We start from the raw sequence: 16743 nt of genomic DNA on the forward strand, positions 1-16743 counted from the left end.
ATCAGTTGCAATTATCAGTGCTGACAGAACAAGGCCACATATGACATGAGGGTTTTTCTATCAGTCTGGCCAGTAACCGTCTCCCAACCTCCTACACGCCCACGTGACACTAAGTGTTCACTCTTCAATCCTTGTAAATTTTCTACTGCTACTCGTGTATTTTAATTGTAAACTTATGGTTTGTCCACCTCAGTAGTTTTGCTGGGAGATGAACACTTAGGTGAGGTGCACGATTAGCAGTTGAACACTTCAATAGTCAGTGCCGCTCTTAAGTCCACGGGAAAACGGTCTAGTTATTGACGTATGCTCACACTGAACAGGTGGCTGCGCCCGCGCACTCCGCCCTACGGCTTTCCCATAGCCGCCCCTGGCCTCTCGGAGCAGCGCGGGGCTGCGCTGGCCGCCGCGCCGAACCTGTCTGCATTTAATTGCTTGGTGATTATCCTGGTGCGGTGTGAGTGTGTGATCTCAGCGAGTGTGTGTGCGTGTCTGTCCATACTACGGGCGTCGGGTATAAGAGATCGCGCAGTCCGCAATTCTAGTTCCGAATCTAATTGTGAACAAGGACTCCAAGGGCAAACTTTGCCAGAGGATACCGAATCCTAATTTTCCTCCCAGGAAACCCACAACACGTCAAAATGGGAATTATAAGAATGTCCATATTTGTAGTGCAATCTTTCGAATTCTTAAAGCGTTTGTATCTCTTAGGGTGCTCCCACAATGTCTTCACTTCACGTTGTCTTCACTTACTTTTAATCATTTAAAGTAAATATGAAGTGAAGACAAAGTGAAGCCAGGTTTTAAAAAGACTGACTTTACTTAGTTTTCACTTGAGCTTCACTTAATATTCACTCAAAGTGAAGTGAAGACCAAGTGAAGCTAACTGAAGACTGCATTGTAGGAGCACCCTTAACGCCTTACGCCCTGCTTAATTCATAACGAAAATTATATTTTCCTCCAACGAGGTATCGTACTTTTTCAGACGAAATTAACGGTTTGGGCGACCTATACATGCATGCATTCCCATGAAGTCAAGGGGCCCTCGAATTTATTGTATTTTTTCCTCTCTCCCTCTCTCTCGCGCTCGACGACAGGGGGCGTCAGGCTTAGGCCCTTGTTGGGCCCCAGGGGGCCGCCGGGCAGCTGCGCCCGGGGCGTGGCGCCGCGTCTCTTATCGGACCCGGCATCGAACTATATTAATGCGTCCTCCAAAACAAGAACGGATTCAGATGCGCGGTGCACGGGGCGTGGCGGTGTGGGGCGGCAGCCAGCTCTGCTCTCGAGGGGACGAAAGTGCTCCTGCATGGCTGCTGTACCCTCGGCCAGCCAGTTGTGCTGCTACCGGCTCGAACCTCTGCAGACTCCGGCGAAGCAGGAGCTCCGGTCACACATGAAATTATTGAACGTTGTAATGAAAAGGGTACGACAAAGAAGAAGAAATGGAAACTTACAAGCAAACTTGTCGCCCTGTGTATACGAGATGACTACACCACTTACCCCACTTTGGCGACGCTCTTCGAGTTGGAGTTTGCGCGCGTTTGGAAGGTCAGGCGAGCAGTTTCGGTTTCGCCTGTAGGCATGTGATGTGGTGGCTCTAGGGTTCTGCTTTGGCGGGTCGCCTTCCTCTGTTTCAGCTGTGCGGCCGACCCGTCCTGTCATCGCCGAGACACGCCACTGCCCTCTATTACACATCCGTAATGATAGTTCGGCAAAGCCGCCCCGTGCAGGGGCGTGGCGGGGCGGAGCGGGGCTCAGACCCTCTGGTCCACCTCCATCCGCCCCTCACCGCCCGCCCGGAGCCCCGGATGTAGAGTCAGGTGAGGTTAGGGACCAGGCCGCCCTCCCCTACCCCCACGACCCTTTTGGCGATATAATTTGGCCCACGACGAGGCAGGTGGAGCCGGCATCGGCAGGACCGACTTATACGGGGAATAATGTGCGAAAACCCAAGATTTATTCTAATTTCAGTTTTTCCAGGCATTCTCCTTTTCTTGCTGCGCAAAATTGCGCGAAAGTTTCCTAATTCAGGCCTTGTAGAAGTTTTTGTTTTAAACTAAATTTTCTAATAATTTAGGACTTTCTTACGTTCTTAAAATCTAGGATGGGCGGGAGTGACTTTTCACATGCGGCGCCAGCCACGCCTATGCCCCGCACTAGGAAATGTGTCGGACACATGTTATCTCACACGCGGAGTGCCTCGCTGGCCGGCACCCCGGCCCTCCCGCCCGGGCGATAAAAACGTCACAGCGGTCACATAAAAATGAGTCAATATTAGCATTAAAAACGCTCTCTGGCCTTTCGCTCTGGCTGCTCGCTGCTTTTGTTTTGGACCGACGCGGCGGCACCAACGGCCGGCTGGGATTTTATTGCTATCTGGCGCGGCGTCGTTTCAGACCGTCCTTTACTACTCCTCCCTCTAACCTGATTTTGTTTTTTCGCCGACCGCGCCGGCGTTCTCGGTAGCAGTAAAGCCTAAAGGGCCTAAATGAGAGGAGGTGTGCGAGCAATCCGTTTACTTTAGGCAGCCCGTTTAAAGCCCGCGCGGCTGCTAATGAAACAGACAGGTGAGGGCGGGGTGAGTCAGCGCGGGCAAACAACGTTTCGGAAGCTTCACCTCTGATTAGAATCCCGCAGGAAAGTAAAGCGCCCCCTTTTGCGGGTGCGTTTTTGCACAGAAGCCGGCGGTAGCAGTTAACGAGTAGAGTGGCAACCAAACATCTGAAGTCTTTTCTTTTTCCATTGACAGAAAATACCGTGTATGAACAGAATGTGCCCTCCTATTGTGGGTTCTTTTTTCCTCTCCACTAAAATTCGACAGTTGCGCGTACTGCTTGCGTTACGGCCGTGTGCTGCGCGAACATTTCAAAGGGCGCGTCTAGATGGCGTCCCCCTGCCCCCCTCTCCATCCCTCTCTCTCTCTCTGTCCGTCCCTCTTCCTCTCACGCCACGCCCGAGGCGGGCGGGGCGGGGCAGGGCGGTCCCACATCAGTCGTAGGGCCCGCCCGTGGCGCCAGAGGCTGGGCGGCCCACAGGCCCCGAGGGACTTCGCTGGAGCGTCCGCTGGAGCCCACCCCGCCGACACACCTTGCGTTCTCCAGCCCAGCTGCCGGCTGGCGCGCAGCGCAGAGCACGAGGGAGGTGGTGGCAAGGTCCCTCTTGCACCTTCTTTGCGATTCGTACCCGACACGACATGAACGGGGCTCCGCCGCCGCTTCGGAAATTCTCCAGAGTCTGGCGCGCAGCTCGCTTCCAGCTCCAGCCGGGCGGGTCCCCCCGGGGGCGTGTCTGCTGTGGGGCGTAACACGCGAAGGTCATTCCATCTCTGGACCCCGCGGCGGGCTCAGGGCGAAGAGAAAGAGAGAGGGGGGAAGGGGGGGGGCAGGGCGCGGCAGTGGGGGACTTGCCTCGTGGATTTGGCTGGCTGGGCTGGGCACGGCTCGGCGGCCGCGCCGGTGTCGCTGGTGGCGCATAGATGGGTGGTGGAGGGAGTGGGGTGTGGGAATATCGACCGACTGCTTGCCAACCCTACCACCTGCCTCCTCCCTTCCCCATTACCCCACCGCAGTCGTGCGGGTTGACATGTCGCATTGTCAGGCGAATAAATGGCTCCACTTTCAAATGCACGTAATATTAAAATATTTTTCGAGTTTATCATCTGAGCAGGCGTTACAAATTTACCAGCATCATTGTGTGGTACACTGCTCAGCTTGTTTTGATCAAAGTTTCGCCTCTTGTCAAAAAGGTACAAAAATAGTGACAACAAACACGGTTAACCTTATGTCGTTTTTCATCCTTCTGGACCACGGCCCCCCTTAATTTTTTTCCCACTCTCTTTGGTGTCCCGCTGCACAATGCCCCGGTACCCGGAGGTACCTAGTACCCAAACCGGCCTGCTAGATGGATCACTCCGGTGTCTCTGTGTGCCATGAAGGCGTCAGAGTGGCGGCGGGGCGGACAAGCCCGGGGGCACTCCGCCCTGCCCCGCGCCCCGCCACGCCCAGAGACAGGTAGAACGGGTGAGAGGGAGAGCTGCTGATTATACAGTGAGGCTGCTTGCTGACTCACGGTGGTCTTCTGCTTCTTTACTTGTTCTTCACTTCTCTGCTCTTCTTCTTCTTCTTCTTCTTCTTCTTCTTCTTCTTCTTCTTCTTCTTCTTCTTCTTCTCTTTCTTCCACAGAGCCATCAATGACTTCCTCAGCCGGTGCACACGCGCGCACCCGCATGCGAAGGGTCGGGTCAAGGTCATTTGTGCGCCAAATGAATGGCGTCAGGGCCACGCTGCCCGCCCGCCCCTAACGAGCTCCGTTCTAAACAAACATCGGGTCATCAATCTCCCTCAGTGCTCCTCGGGAGACTGCAGGCGCGGGAGGGTCCGGGCGCCTGCAGGGTAGGCAGCCGGAGCGCACCGCCGCACGCCGGAGGAGCGGGCGGCCTACCTCGGGCCCCTGCCGGCTGCGGCCGCCTCTCGGGACCGGCCGGCACGGAGGAGAGGGAGAGGGAGGGAGGGAGACAGAGAGCGAGAGAGGTATACAGATACGATACAGAGCGAGTGAGGAGAGGGAAAAGGACGCTAGGTGCATCAGCAGTAGGTAGGTGTTTTAAGGTGTAAGCTCGATTGACGTAGTATGGGACACTTCTTCCGCGATATATATAAGGCCGAGAGGGCATCCATCTGAGAGCGCTGGCGGCGGTGTCCGGGCCTGCCTCGCCGCCGCGCCCCGCCCCGTCCCAGCTAATTCATTCCTAATGAACTCAGTCGGAGCTGCGCTGCGCGCGCCGTGTTTTTTCCCCACTAAGTGACTTCTGTCTTCACTTCCCTCCGCCGACCGGCCAGGCCCGGCGGTCCGCTCTCGGACCCCATCCCCGGTCCGGACCGAAGCCGGACGGACGCAGCGCGAGTGAAGGTTTCGGTTCTGCAGTGTCAAGGTCATTCGGAGCACCCAGAAGTGGAGAGCAATGGCAACAATCGTATGGCAAAGTCAGGGGCAGCCATAACATGGTGAAAAATTAAGTTTCGTTATGACAGCGAAAATGATTACTTAATAGTAGTAGGTAATCCTGAAGTAACCGTTAGTTGATTTCTTTACGTTTTCTACATCTCGTCGCAAGGTGCAGGCCTACATCCGCGACAGACCCTCGCGACCCCAAACAAGCGCGAGTGGCGCGGCGGGGAGAGACAACCCGTTCCTGCTTGAACATGAAACGAGACTGATTTTATGACTCTGCGCGTCGGGCTGGAGAAGAGGAGAATGGGGAGAGGGGAAGGGGGAGGGTCACTCTTCCGGTCGCCAAGTCCGGCTACCTTCAGCTCCGGGTAGAAGCAGGGTGGCAGAACTTTCAGGTACAGGTCAGGTCGTCGGCGCTCTGGGTGGCAGAGAGAGAGAGAGAGAGAGAGAGAGGAGGGAGAGCGTGTGTGTGTGTGGGTCCGCTCTAGCTTTCTGCTTTGACGGCTAACGGCTATAAAAAAGACCTTCTTTGAGAGGGAAATAAAAAATTGCAGATGAGTTCCCTTTTAGCCCGGCCCGAGTAGGCTCTATATAAAGTGCTGCCACGCCCCCACGCTGTCCATACACACCTCGTTGATGAAACTGTCATTGGGAAAAGGAAGGGCGAGAGAGAGACAGGTTGAGAGAGGGAGAGAGAGGGAGAGAGAGAGAGAGAGAGAGGGAGAGAAAGACGGGTTGAGAGAGAGAGACGAGCTTGGCTGGTTGGTGATGAATGTCGTCCGCTTATTATGCATGTGAAATGACACGAAAACGATTTCCTAAATCGGTGCTTCCCATTTTCGGACGCGCGCCCTAAAAAGCAGCCGCCGCCGAACGAACGACGCGTCTGGTCACACTTCATTACGCAATCAAGGCGAGGAGGCGCGGGAGGACGGGGCGGCCGGGGTGTCCCAGGGGGTGGCGCGGCGCGGGCCGCCGGGCTGGGGCGTCCGCGAGGCGCGGAGGCGACGAACGCAGGCAATTTCGTGTGTAAATGCGGGCGCTAGCCCGACGCGGCGGCGTCAAAGACACGCGAGTTGGAAGGAGAAAAATCATCGCACCGGCGGGTGTTGAACGGGGCGTATGAATGTATGCATATGGGGGCGCCCGGCACCTGCCTGCGACCTGCGCGGGAGGTGCTGGGGCAGATGGGGCAGCAGGGCAAGCCCGGACAGGTAATTGTTTGCTTTATGGGTGTTTTGGAAACCACGTGCCGCCCCGTTTGTGTCTTTTACTTCCTCATAGGGGCATTTTTAGCAGATGAAAGGTTTAGTAGAAGGGGGCTACAACGACTTGAGCTCTGCACTTTGAGGTACGAAGTTAAAAATTGTCAGAATAGTAATACTTAATAGTAATATTTCCGAAAAATTGTAGACATCGGGTATTCTATTTCTTTAAATAATTGTTTATAATCTGTTCTTTGACGGAACACTTTTTCGTATGAAAATTGTTTTGATGTTTTTGTGTTAGGTAAATTTATTGTTCTTTCCATTAATTCTCCAGGCAAGGCATTAACATCATTAGCACTACACACGAAAATAAAACGTTTAAGTAGGAAATGATGGGGTGTCACTTTTATTTTTGTTTGTTTGTCTCGTCCAGTGCCAGACGGTGTACAGCGGGCGTAGACACAGACGAGAGTGACAGCAACACCTCCAGCGTGGCAGTTTCCTGTCCCTGTCCAGCCCCAGTGGCCTTGCAGTCAGACGCCACACGTGACTATACCGCCCCGCCCCTCTCTTGTGCCCTTCGCCGACCTTCAGGGGGGCATCAGGATAAACATTCATATAATTTTCTGAAAAGTAATTTAAAAATCTTACTAAGTATGTTTTTTAAAATTGTTGGTGGGATATCGACCTGCACATTTTTTGTTCCCAAAACTTTGTCTGGTGACGCGCCATATGCGTTTCCTGCCCACCTCGTGTCGCCTCATCCCCTCTGGTTGTGAATGGAGGGCTGCTGCCGGGTCCGTAATGACCACCCTTTGACTTCACCTGAAGGGGGTTCCTCCCAAAGATGAATGAAAACTGTGAGCGGCCTGGCGGCGTTTGGCGGAGCGGGGGCGTAATGACCATGTTGTTCACCTTGGCCGTGAGCCGGCCCGCCCGGGCCACCCTCACCTCACCCCCGGGCCGGCCGGGGCGGACAGGGCAGGGGCGGTGCAGCCGGGCGTCTCCCTGTCGGGCGGCGGGAGTGAGGCGGGAGGACCGCCGCCGCCCCGCCCTCGCGTAGTGTGTGTGTGAGGAGGTAACGCCCACCCCTCCCCGTGTTTGGACCGGCGACTGTCGGGGGATGTCAGACGTCACATGCCTTTCCTAAAGGGATGAGGTACAGCAGGGGGTACGAGTACTTTTTAATCGAGTTTGCTTCAGAGCACTGCTCCTTCACTTTTTTCAACGAGAGAATAATACGCATCAGTTCGCAAAAACGTTATTTTTGCGAACCGTCCGGCCAGCCCCTGAGAATAATGTGCAGCATCCTCGTGAGTCAGTGCGGCGCTAGTCACTCCTTTTTTTTTTTGCGTGACGCCGAGCGGTCTCCCCGTGCGGGGGGGCAAGGAACGAGACCCCGGCGTCGGCAAGGTGACGCGACACAGACGCGCGCGGCCAAGGGCACCGGCGGACAACGAGAAAGAAGCAGACGACGCCCGGTGCGGCCGGTCCGGGCCGCGTGGTGGGGGGGAGCCCGGCGGGGAGCGGCGGGGGTGTGGGCGCGGGCGGCGGGCGCGGGCGCGGCGGGGAGCGCGCCCATTGGTCCGCGCTCGGCCGCCAATGAGCGCGCGCTCGGCGGACCAATGGGCGCGCGCGGAGCCGGCCGGCGCGGCAGAGAGGTGGCGCTCCCCGCGGCCGCTCGCCCGAACTAGGCGACGGTGGCGCGGCGCTCGGCGCCCGGCCGAAACTCGCCCGACTAAAAACTGCTTCCACTTACATGATTATCATTAACGACAGTACTTGGGCGAGGGCAGGCTGTGTCGCTCCGCTCCGTGCCGTCCGCCAGCGTCCGCGCGCTGCGCTGAGAGCCTTCGCCCCCTCGTGTGCGTGCGTGCGTGTGTGAGTGTGTGCCATGCGACCTGGATACGCAGCAGTGATATACAGTGAAGTGATGATGTGCTGACGCTGAGGTTCTGTTCGGCTCCTGCAAGTGGCCGGCCTAGCCGGCCAGCCACCACGCTGAATTTCTCGGACCTCGGCAGCCCGTTCGGAGCGGGTGGCTCGGGGGGCGGCGGCTCCAACGCGCCGACACCTGGCCCCATGGGCACCGGCGAAGGCCTGGACCCCGTGGGTCCCCCTCCGGGACCCCAACCCCAGCACCCGCACATGCTGGGCCTGGGGCCGGCGACGCCCCACGAGTCCTCGCCCCAGCACCCCAACAAGTCCGCCTTCATCGAGCTCCAGCAGCATGGGCTGCCCGGAGGACCTGGGGGGCCTGTCGGCCCCTACAACCCCGCCCTGCGGTATCACCCGCACTCGCACCACTTCCAGCACCAAGGAATGGGCTCGCCCGGGGGCGGCGGAGGCCCGCCCGTGCCGCACCCGCACCACCCCCACGACACGCCGCCCCCCTTCGTGTCGTCCCCCAGGTCGGCGCTGAGCGCCTACCCCTTTCCCCCCATGCACCAGAACTCGTACCCAGGATACCACCTGGGTTCCTACGCCCCCCAGTGCCCGTCGCCCGGCAAGGACGACTTGGACGGCTCGTACCTGGACGGTACGTCATGAGTGATAAGTGTTTATTGTGGAGTGCGTGAGTGATAAAGTGCCATGACGAGTGTCGAAAAGAAAGTATGCAAAGAAAGTGAAAAGTGCCAAAGTGAATAAGTGAAGTGCGCCCCACACTGGATTACGGGTCGTCTCTTTCTGAATGGTTCTCGATCTCAGAGTGTCGTAGTGAGTGCGTCAAAAGTGAGTGATGTGACGTGACAACGCCTACCCGAAGTTGTTACCACGACGAGCTCTAAAGGTTTGGCTGCCTCGAGTCTCTCACACAACGCCCAAAAGGATTACAAGGACTTTGTGCACCTACGGCCAGCCTACGACCCATACTCGCCCGTCAGGTAGCGCCGGACCGCGCACGCCGCCGCCGAGTGTCCGGCCTGCGCGCGCTCGCGCTCCGTGTGTCGCTCGCGATCGCTTTGACCCGACGAGAGTTCAATAACGGCCGTGTGGTCCATGCGGTGTGGGCGCGAGCACGACACACGGGGTGACGCGTCTGTAAACGACCCACGGCCAGTTTATCGCGGATGCAATCCAAATCGCGGCCGGACACGCGATGTTGCGTCCGCAATAAAAAGGGCCACAACTCGCGCCCAGTTAGCGCGCCGCGGCCGGCAGAGGACGGCGGCGGGGGCCGCGTGAAACATGTGATGATCTGCGCGCGCTGCCACTGACACACGAAAAAAAGGACGGGGAAAAACTGTGCGGTGGAACTAAATACATGGATCACCTACAGCCGCGTTGATTATTTCTGCGTGGGTCTTAATTGGGTCCAAATTTTGTGCTACTGTGCGCGCAGTGCGCGACGACAAATTAGCTGTCGATTGTGACGAATAAATTGCGCTGCCTATGCCCTTTTCCGGCGGCTGACAGCGACGATTTGCCAAACTCTGTCTCGGCTAATCGGCGGGGAAAAAATGAGATAGAGTCCAGGGTGGAGATAGAGTGTAGAGGGTGGACGGTAACGATACGTATACCTGGACCGGCGGCCGGCGGCACCGGGCGGGGCGGTCCTTTATGGGCGCCAGCACACGATGCCCACCCTCGGCAGACGGACAAAAGTGCGTCTGATTTATCTCGAGACCCACGCGACCACACAACCGCCCCCTAACCTCCAAACCGCGCCGTAAAACAGAAAAGCCGCTCGCAGAGACCGTGTAGGCCGACTATAGGCCCCGCCCGCCACACTCGCACCGCCCTTTGAAGTGTGTTATTTGTTCGATAACCTGGCAGTTTGTTTATTTGCGCTTTTGTGTCGTGATCAGAATAAAGTATAGAATATTAAAAAACAAACAGAAATAATAGTAATGAATTTTCAGACGGGCAAAAGTGGTCAATGTTAATTCTAAAACTAAACGATTTTAGTTCGGCTTTTAGAACGCTGTTTTGATTGTAATCAATTTTAGACGAAAAAACGCAACAAAGGCCCCTGATTTTAGAGAATTTCTTCGTCGCTTTCGCATGCAGTCTTCTTTGCTTAAAAGGGCGCGCGCGCGAATAGCCAATTCCACATACTTTACTCGATCGCGCCAAAACAAACGTTATTGTACATGAATGCGATGCGAGCGCTGCGGGCGGGTGTCGGTGCATGCGCGTGCGTGTGTGTGCGTGCGTTCGCGCGCGTGCTGGTGCGCCACTTAGCGCGCACATATTGTGCAAAGAAGGGACTTGTGAATTAATCGGTCGGTAATTGCCCCGACACACGCGCGCGCAGCCTGTCACACGTGGCGCTGCGGCGGCGCGAGTTGACCGCGCGGCGCGACCGCGGAGGGCCGAGAGAGAGGGTCTGTTCGTCGCGCGTTCAGTTCCCTCCCGTGAGACGCGTACCTACTGTAGCGCATTCATCTCTCGGGAGCGCGCAGGTCGGTGTAAATCCTCGCGGTGAGACAGGGGAGTGCGGCTCGCGGGGCGGGAGGGGCAGTCGTCTAGGGGGAGTCCCGGGGGGCCTAACGGCGATGATATAAAGTACTGGAACACATCAGTGGCAGGCGATAAACACAGTGAGCATGGCGCGCAGGCGAAGGCTGATGCGGGGTTGTTTCTGGGAGGCGCGAATACCGCGACAGTTCAAAAAGATACTTCGTTATTATTATTGCTAATTTTCAAAGATCATTTTGCGTGACAGACGACTTTTGGTTCACATCTTGGTAGTAGTCGGAGATCTGGTGGGCACCCCAGTTTGCAGGGTGCTCTACTCCCCGGTGTCTGCAAGCCCCTCTGTGCGTCTGGTGCTCATATTGGTGGCCGTGGGGGCCTCTGTTGCTTGGTGTGTTCCCCTGTGTCCGTAAGGGCCTCTGCGTTGCACCGTGCAACTCGGTACGCAGGGGACACTCTATGCGGGGGCTGCTCGGGGGTGTCTTTGCTAGCTGGATGCATCTCGGTGGACATGGAGAACTCTATGCGCGGGGTGCTGCCCGGTGCCCGCAAGCCCCTCTGCGTGCGCGGTGCTTGTGGCCGTGGGGACCCCTGTTTGCAGGGTGCTCCTTCTCGGTGCCCGTGGGGCCCTCTGTGCGGCCGTCGATTCGATAAACAACCGCGCAGTGACGTTACTGCCTGGCTAAGGCGCGGCCCCGGCCCGGCAGCAGCACTCGATTTGATTTACCGCGCGGAGGTCCCCGGCCGCCCCGCCCAGCCCTCCCGGCCGCGCTCCCCTCCCTGTAACTGCCCTGCCTCGCCTGTCCAGTTACGTGTTTATTTTTCTCCCACCTTTTTTTTCCCCTCCGTTCGGGCCTAACCCTATTGCGGGGTGGTGTATGCCGCTCGCCGCGGGGAAGCGATGGACGGCAGCGCACGCGAAAATGAGCCAGATACATTATTGGGGTTGAGTCCCGCTTCTACCCTTCGCTTCCTCCCCGCCTGTTGAGCGGCAGCGACGCTCCTCCACTTTTCCTCCCCAAAACGGTTTAGGCGCTCGCCAAAAGCAGCAACAAGTCGTGGCTAAAACGCAAAGAGAGAGGACGAGTAGCGCACGAGAGAGAGAGAGAGAGGGAGAAAGAGAGGGAGGACTCGGCGGCGCGCAGCTCGCGGCCAATTATACGAACAGGATTACCAAATTGATAAACAAACGGAAATTAATTACCCCGGCAGCGTGTGTGATTCATCCGTTGAGTTGGCAGCCCCGGCGGCCCTGCCCCGGCGGACCTGACCACTAATAAAGCCAGGCCTGACAACGTTAAAACACGGAACAAGCCAAAGCGGCGGTCGGTAATGAAGTTAGCCCGCCCGGTGTTTGGGTTGGCGGCGCTGCTGCAAGGACAGTGGCCGCCCTGCTCCCCGCCCTGCTCCGCCCAGCGGCGGCGGTGGCTGGACGCGCTAAATAATGGACCCATTCATCTCAATCGCGCACGAGAGGAGAAAAAAAATATGACGGATTGCTGTGAAATATGTCTGTTGTTGTGTTGTTGGTTCGGGGGCGGCCCTTTGGCCCCTGCTCCGCATCGGCCCCTTGTGGAGGCGGCCGAGGAGGACATTGTTGTGTTCACGTGGACGCCCTCTTGTTCATCGTGAAGCACGTACTCAGCGGGTACACGCGGGGAAAGGTTTTTAGTCACGTAGTTTCCCCCGTTTTTATCTTTTTGGAAACGTTTAAATATCTACACTACACTGGAAACGCAAGTGTGTGAATGTCGCTCACTTGCAAGTGTGTGAATATCCATTTGTACACTTATGGGGTAATGGTGTGACTTTTTCCTAGAAAATTGCGACATTTACACACTTGCGTTTCCAGTATACAAACCCACCAACAGAGTACATAGTAACACACATTACTTCCAGTGCGACATAACCACGGTGTGGTCACGCTCCCATGTCAAATCATTGGCACCGAAAAAACGAGCCCTACTGAACGTGCCAAGCGTGTACTTACAAGCACACACGTTGTAAATGTGAAATATGGCAAGCACACACACTTTGAGTGAACTAAGTAGTACTCACTGTTTGGGTTTGTAACGTTGGTGTAGCAAGAACTATTGTACCGCATGCACGCAGGCATATGCTGGTTTGCATACTATGGCGCCTTTTGGCCCTAAGCGACTAAACAATCTGCCCCACCCAGAAACCCGTTTGTCTGCGGAACGAAATAATAGTGTCAATAGAGCCGACAAAATTTTAATTCCGACAACCAAACTTTGATCGTCTTTATAACATGATCTAGTCATGTCATGTGTGATTTGGTTTGATATTTTTGTCCCACCTATTGTAATTTGTTCAAAATTTCTCATTAAACGTTTTTTTGGCGTAACGAAGTACATTTAATTCCATACAATTGTTTTTGGTTCTACTGGCAAATTGATTTTTTTTAGTACACACGCATACATGCAGTGCAGTGTCACTAATAAGTAAGGGGTAATATTTTTTTGAGGAGAGTTATTTTTGAAAAAAACATTTTGCTCGAACCAACGTTAAGGTGCGTCTTATTTAGCGCGTATATTGACAGGTGAACTCGTGCGTGCGTGCGACTCGACACCCTCCGGCCCTCCCTGCACGCCATGACCCATGCCCCTCTGTCACCATGCGGACGGGGCGGTTGATTCCCATGACGGCCTCTGAAATATACACGAGACACGCGGGACGCTGGAAAGGGGTGGGGGGTAGGAGGAGGGGAAGCGCGGGGTAAGAAAGGATATGGAAGCAAGGGCGAGAGGCCAGGTTAGACCGAATTTGAAACGGTGTGTGACAGTTTGTTGGGGAAGGTCGGGTGGTGTCACTACTCGCGGGGACTGAATGAATGGCGGATCGAATGTTATCTTCACTGCATTAACATGTTCGATAAGTCCAGACGAATGTGCTTTTGTCTTATCTCTCTGTCTCTCCCACCATTTCTCTTTCTCTCTTCCTCTCTCCCTCTCTCCCTCCCTCTCTCCCTCCCTCTCCCTCTCCCGTTCACTACTTCTCCCTCGCGCTGCTGGCCTGGCGGGAAGTCTCACTCCATCCAAAGTGATGGCTGGCCCTTCCCTCCCCCTCTCCTCCTGTCCTGCTCTGCCGCGTCCACACAGCAATTTGTGCTAATTTGTGCAACGCATTTATCACGGTTTTGTATGTGCTCGTCAGCATTTCTGATTCCCGTGTTGAGATGTGTGTGGCGCGGTGAGCGTATGCGTGTGCGTGCATGTGTGTGTGCGTGCGTCAGAGTGAGGGGGAGAAAGAGAGGCCGGTGCGTCCGAGATGTAAAGTGTTCTCGTTGTTGTTTTTTTGGCACGCGTGCCTTTGCCCGTCTTGCCGGGTGGCCTCGCGATAACATTCCTTGAAAATAGTTTTCTTTCATTGCAAGTAGTGGCACCCTAGAAAGGCGTCTATCGCATTGGTTCTCGAACCTTTCAAAAGCCCTCCTCGCCACCCTGGCGTTGAGTGCTCAACGTGTACATCATCGCGGGGAAAATTCACTACTACTGTTCTCCGCGTGGGAAAAACACCGGCGTTACACATGTGTATTTATGCATCCCGGCCTGTGCCTCCGGCTGCGCGCCCGCCGGCCCCGGCAGACGGGGCCTGCCGTCGCGGATGCTGTCATATCGACCCGTCTGGTACCCGCCGACACAGAAGGCGCTGACTCGGGGTTTTAATTGTGGCCAGAGCATCCGCAGGGCAGACGAGTGTTTCTCCTTTGTGGCCCTCGTGTGTCTCTTCGGCCCCTCCCGGGCCCCGTGTATGTATAGTGGAGGGGGGGGGGGGGCGTCAGGGGGCCGCTAGTGTTAAAAATAAAGTCGTAAGGAGAAATAATGTTTCCATTCAAAATTAAGGAAAATGTCAAAAAGCGTTCAGAAGTATGCGAGGAGTTATAGTTAGGGCGTGTTGACGCGTTGCCTACTCACCAGGGGCCATGGGCGGTGTAATAACTACGTAATGTTCTGTGATCAGTAGCATCCTGCCAAAAGTCCGGGAAAATACAATGTAGTGAGCGTTGGTGGGCTGTGAGGACGCCTGCCTATACTAGCCCGTCCCTGCACGCGATGACAGATGTTGGCTAGTAGGCAGGCGGAGTTGCAAACTGGTGTATTGTGCGGATTTTCGCCTTACTTTCTGCGGCAGCACTGCTTAGTGGGCCACTCTGTTAGAAAGCGATCAATACCGTTCATGAAATATACGCAAAACGCTTGACAAACTTTCTAGTCGTCGCTACTGACTGTGTTGCTGTGTTGGTTGTCGAGTGCGTGCGGGCCGGACTGGGCGGGCAGGGCGCGCTGAGGACGAGTGTTGTTCCCTCTGCAAAGAGGTTTCCACCGCACCGAGATGTACCGCACTGCATGTAGATTAGCCCGAGTGCGGACTTCCGGTAGTGTTTCACACTACGCTGAGTGGTAGCCGCTGGCCCCCGCCGGCCCTCGCCGGCCCGGCCTGTAGTAAGGGGTCGAAGTGCAGTGACGCAGCGTTTTGATACCGCCCCCCCGGGCCCTGATGGAGGCTGCCGCCCCAGGGCCCGGCTCCGCCCCGCCCCGCGCGAGGGCAACAAAAGTATAACGTACGACGGGTACAAATCAATTCACGCCCAAGAAACCAACACAGCCCCGGCTCTTTTCACACACCTTTTGAAGGCGACCGTACGTGAGAGGTAGCATTGTCGATGGCCTTTCTTGTTCCTACAAGAACGTGCTGCTGCAGGAGGGGGGATCACTCTCTTCTTCTCGGCGAGTTTGAGGTGTGTGTCGGCCGTCTGTCCCGTGGAAGCGCGGGCCCCGGCGGAGTGTGCGCGAAGCGCCCCCACTCCACTGCACCCCACCCCGCCCCACTCCGCCCGCGCGCTTTACGATATAAAGTTCCCATTCTTGCCGAGGTGGCAATAAATGCCCCGCTGATGAGATTATGAGTGTTTCAAACAAGTCGGATTGGAACATCCGTCTCGGGTTTCTCCGGCGGGAGGCGGCGCGCGAGCATTCATGGGTGAAATAGGGCGACACACGAGCTGCGCTGGGCCGCCCCCGCGCCGCCCCCGCGCCGCCCCCGCGCCGATCAGGCCGCCCGCCCGACAAGTTGATAATGGGCGATCGGTTGCACTGGAGCGGAGCGACCTTCCGAAATCGGACCGTGCTGTGTTCGTCGTGTGTTCGATGCAAAGGGACTCTTGATACGAGCTGAGCTGCGTGTACCACTGCTGTGTTCGAGCCATAGGGACACCCTTTCAATTACTAAAACAAGAAAAACAAGGGTAGTTTTTCATTAGTTTTTTTTTTTTTCGACAAAAAGCATACAAAAATCACATGTCATGGCACTTTATATTACGGCACTTAAATGTGCATGAGAGAATGGACCACTGTAAAAAATAATTATCCTGTGTAATGCTTATTCATATTTGTTTTCAAAATAAGTGCAAAGTTATCAAAACTGTTGTTTATCTTGAGTTGCGAAACATCTGTTGGTTTCAGCGGGAAGATGGTGTCAACTTCCTCTTCTTCCTCCTTCGCCTGGTTGTGACTTTGCCGCTCAGGAAGCAGGGATGAAGTGGAGGATTGACCTGCACATCTCCTCTAGTAAAAAAACCGCAGATTTCTTAGCTTGATATAATTACCATGGCGCACAACCACACAGACTGCTTTCATTGTCGTACCCCGGCCCCCTTGTGTGCTAATGGCCGTTCGATCGCTTCATTGTGTGCATCATATGCAGTGGCCTGGGGTATGACCCACATATTTTATAAATCGTGTTGGTGTCGGCTGGAATTGCGCTGGCCAGCCCACTCGTTGGAAGTAGTGTGCGGTTATCAGCACACTACGGCCTCCGTGATCTTTGCTTTAGTGAAGCAGTCTGTGTCGGTTATGCTGTCGACAGTTTGACAAATTTACACAACCCTGGCTCAGCATGTATGTGATGCACTAAGCATGTGAATCATATAATTCAGTGAATGAAAAGATCATTATGCATAAACAATTTGTTCTAACGGTAGAAATTGTTATTTATACACTGGTAAAACAAGTGCTTAATTTGTACGTCAATTGCTGTCATAGCTCAATCAAAGTGCAAAGTTTAGACACATTGTAGTGTGCGAAGTGTGACATTTCAGAAACGTTAGCAACTCCAAATCATTTGGCTCCCACTGTTAACACAGCAGACC

The 16743-nt window shown here is 55.4% G+C and overlaps 1 protein-coding gene across 2 annotated transcripts in view; it reads left to right on the forward strand.

The window, feature by feature from the left end:
• Window positions 1-7917: 7917 nt before the first annotated feature.
• LOC113208351 (homeotic protein distal-less-like) overlaps window positions 7918-16743 on the forward strand; it is a 34760-nt gene continuing 25934 nt past the window's right edge. For both annotated transcript variants that reach the window (XM_052267006.1, XM_052267007.1), the window contains exon 1: window positions 7918-8694. In XM_052267006.1, the coding sequence (XP_052122966.1) occupies window positions 8238-8694 (457 nt within the window). In that variant the 5' untranslated portion in view covers window positions 7918-8237. The remainder of the gene's footprint in view (window positions 8695-16743) is intronic.

This window comes from Frankliniella occidentalis, unplaced genomic scaffold (assembly GCF_000697945.3).
Source record: "Frankliniella occidentalis isolate FOCC.00 unplaced genomic scaffold, Focc_3.1 Scaffold45, whole genome shotgun sequence".
NCBI classification, from domain to species: Eukaryota; Metazoa; Arthropoda; class Insecta; order Thysanoptera; family Thripidae; genus Frankliniella; species Frankliniella occidentalis.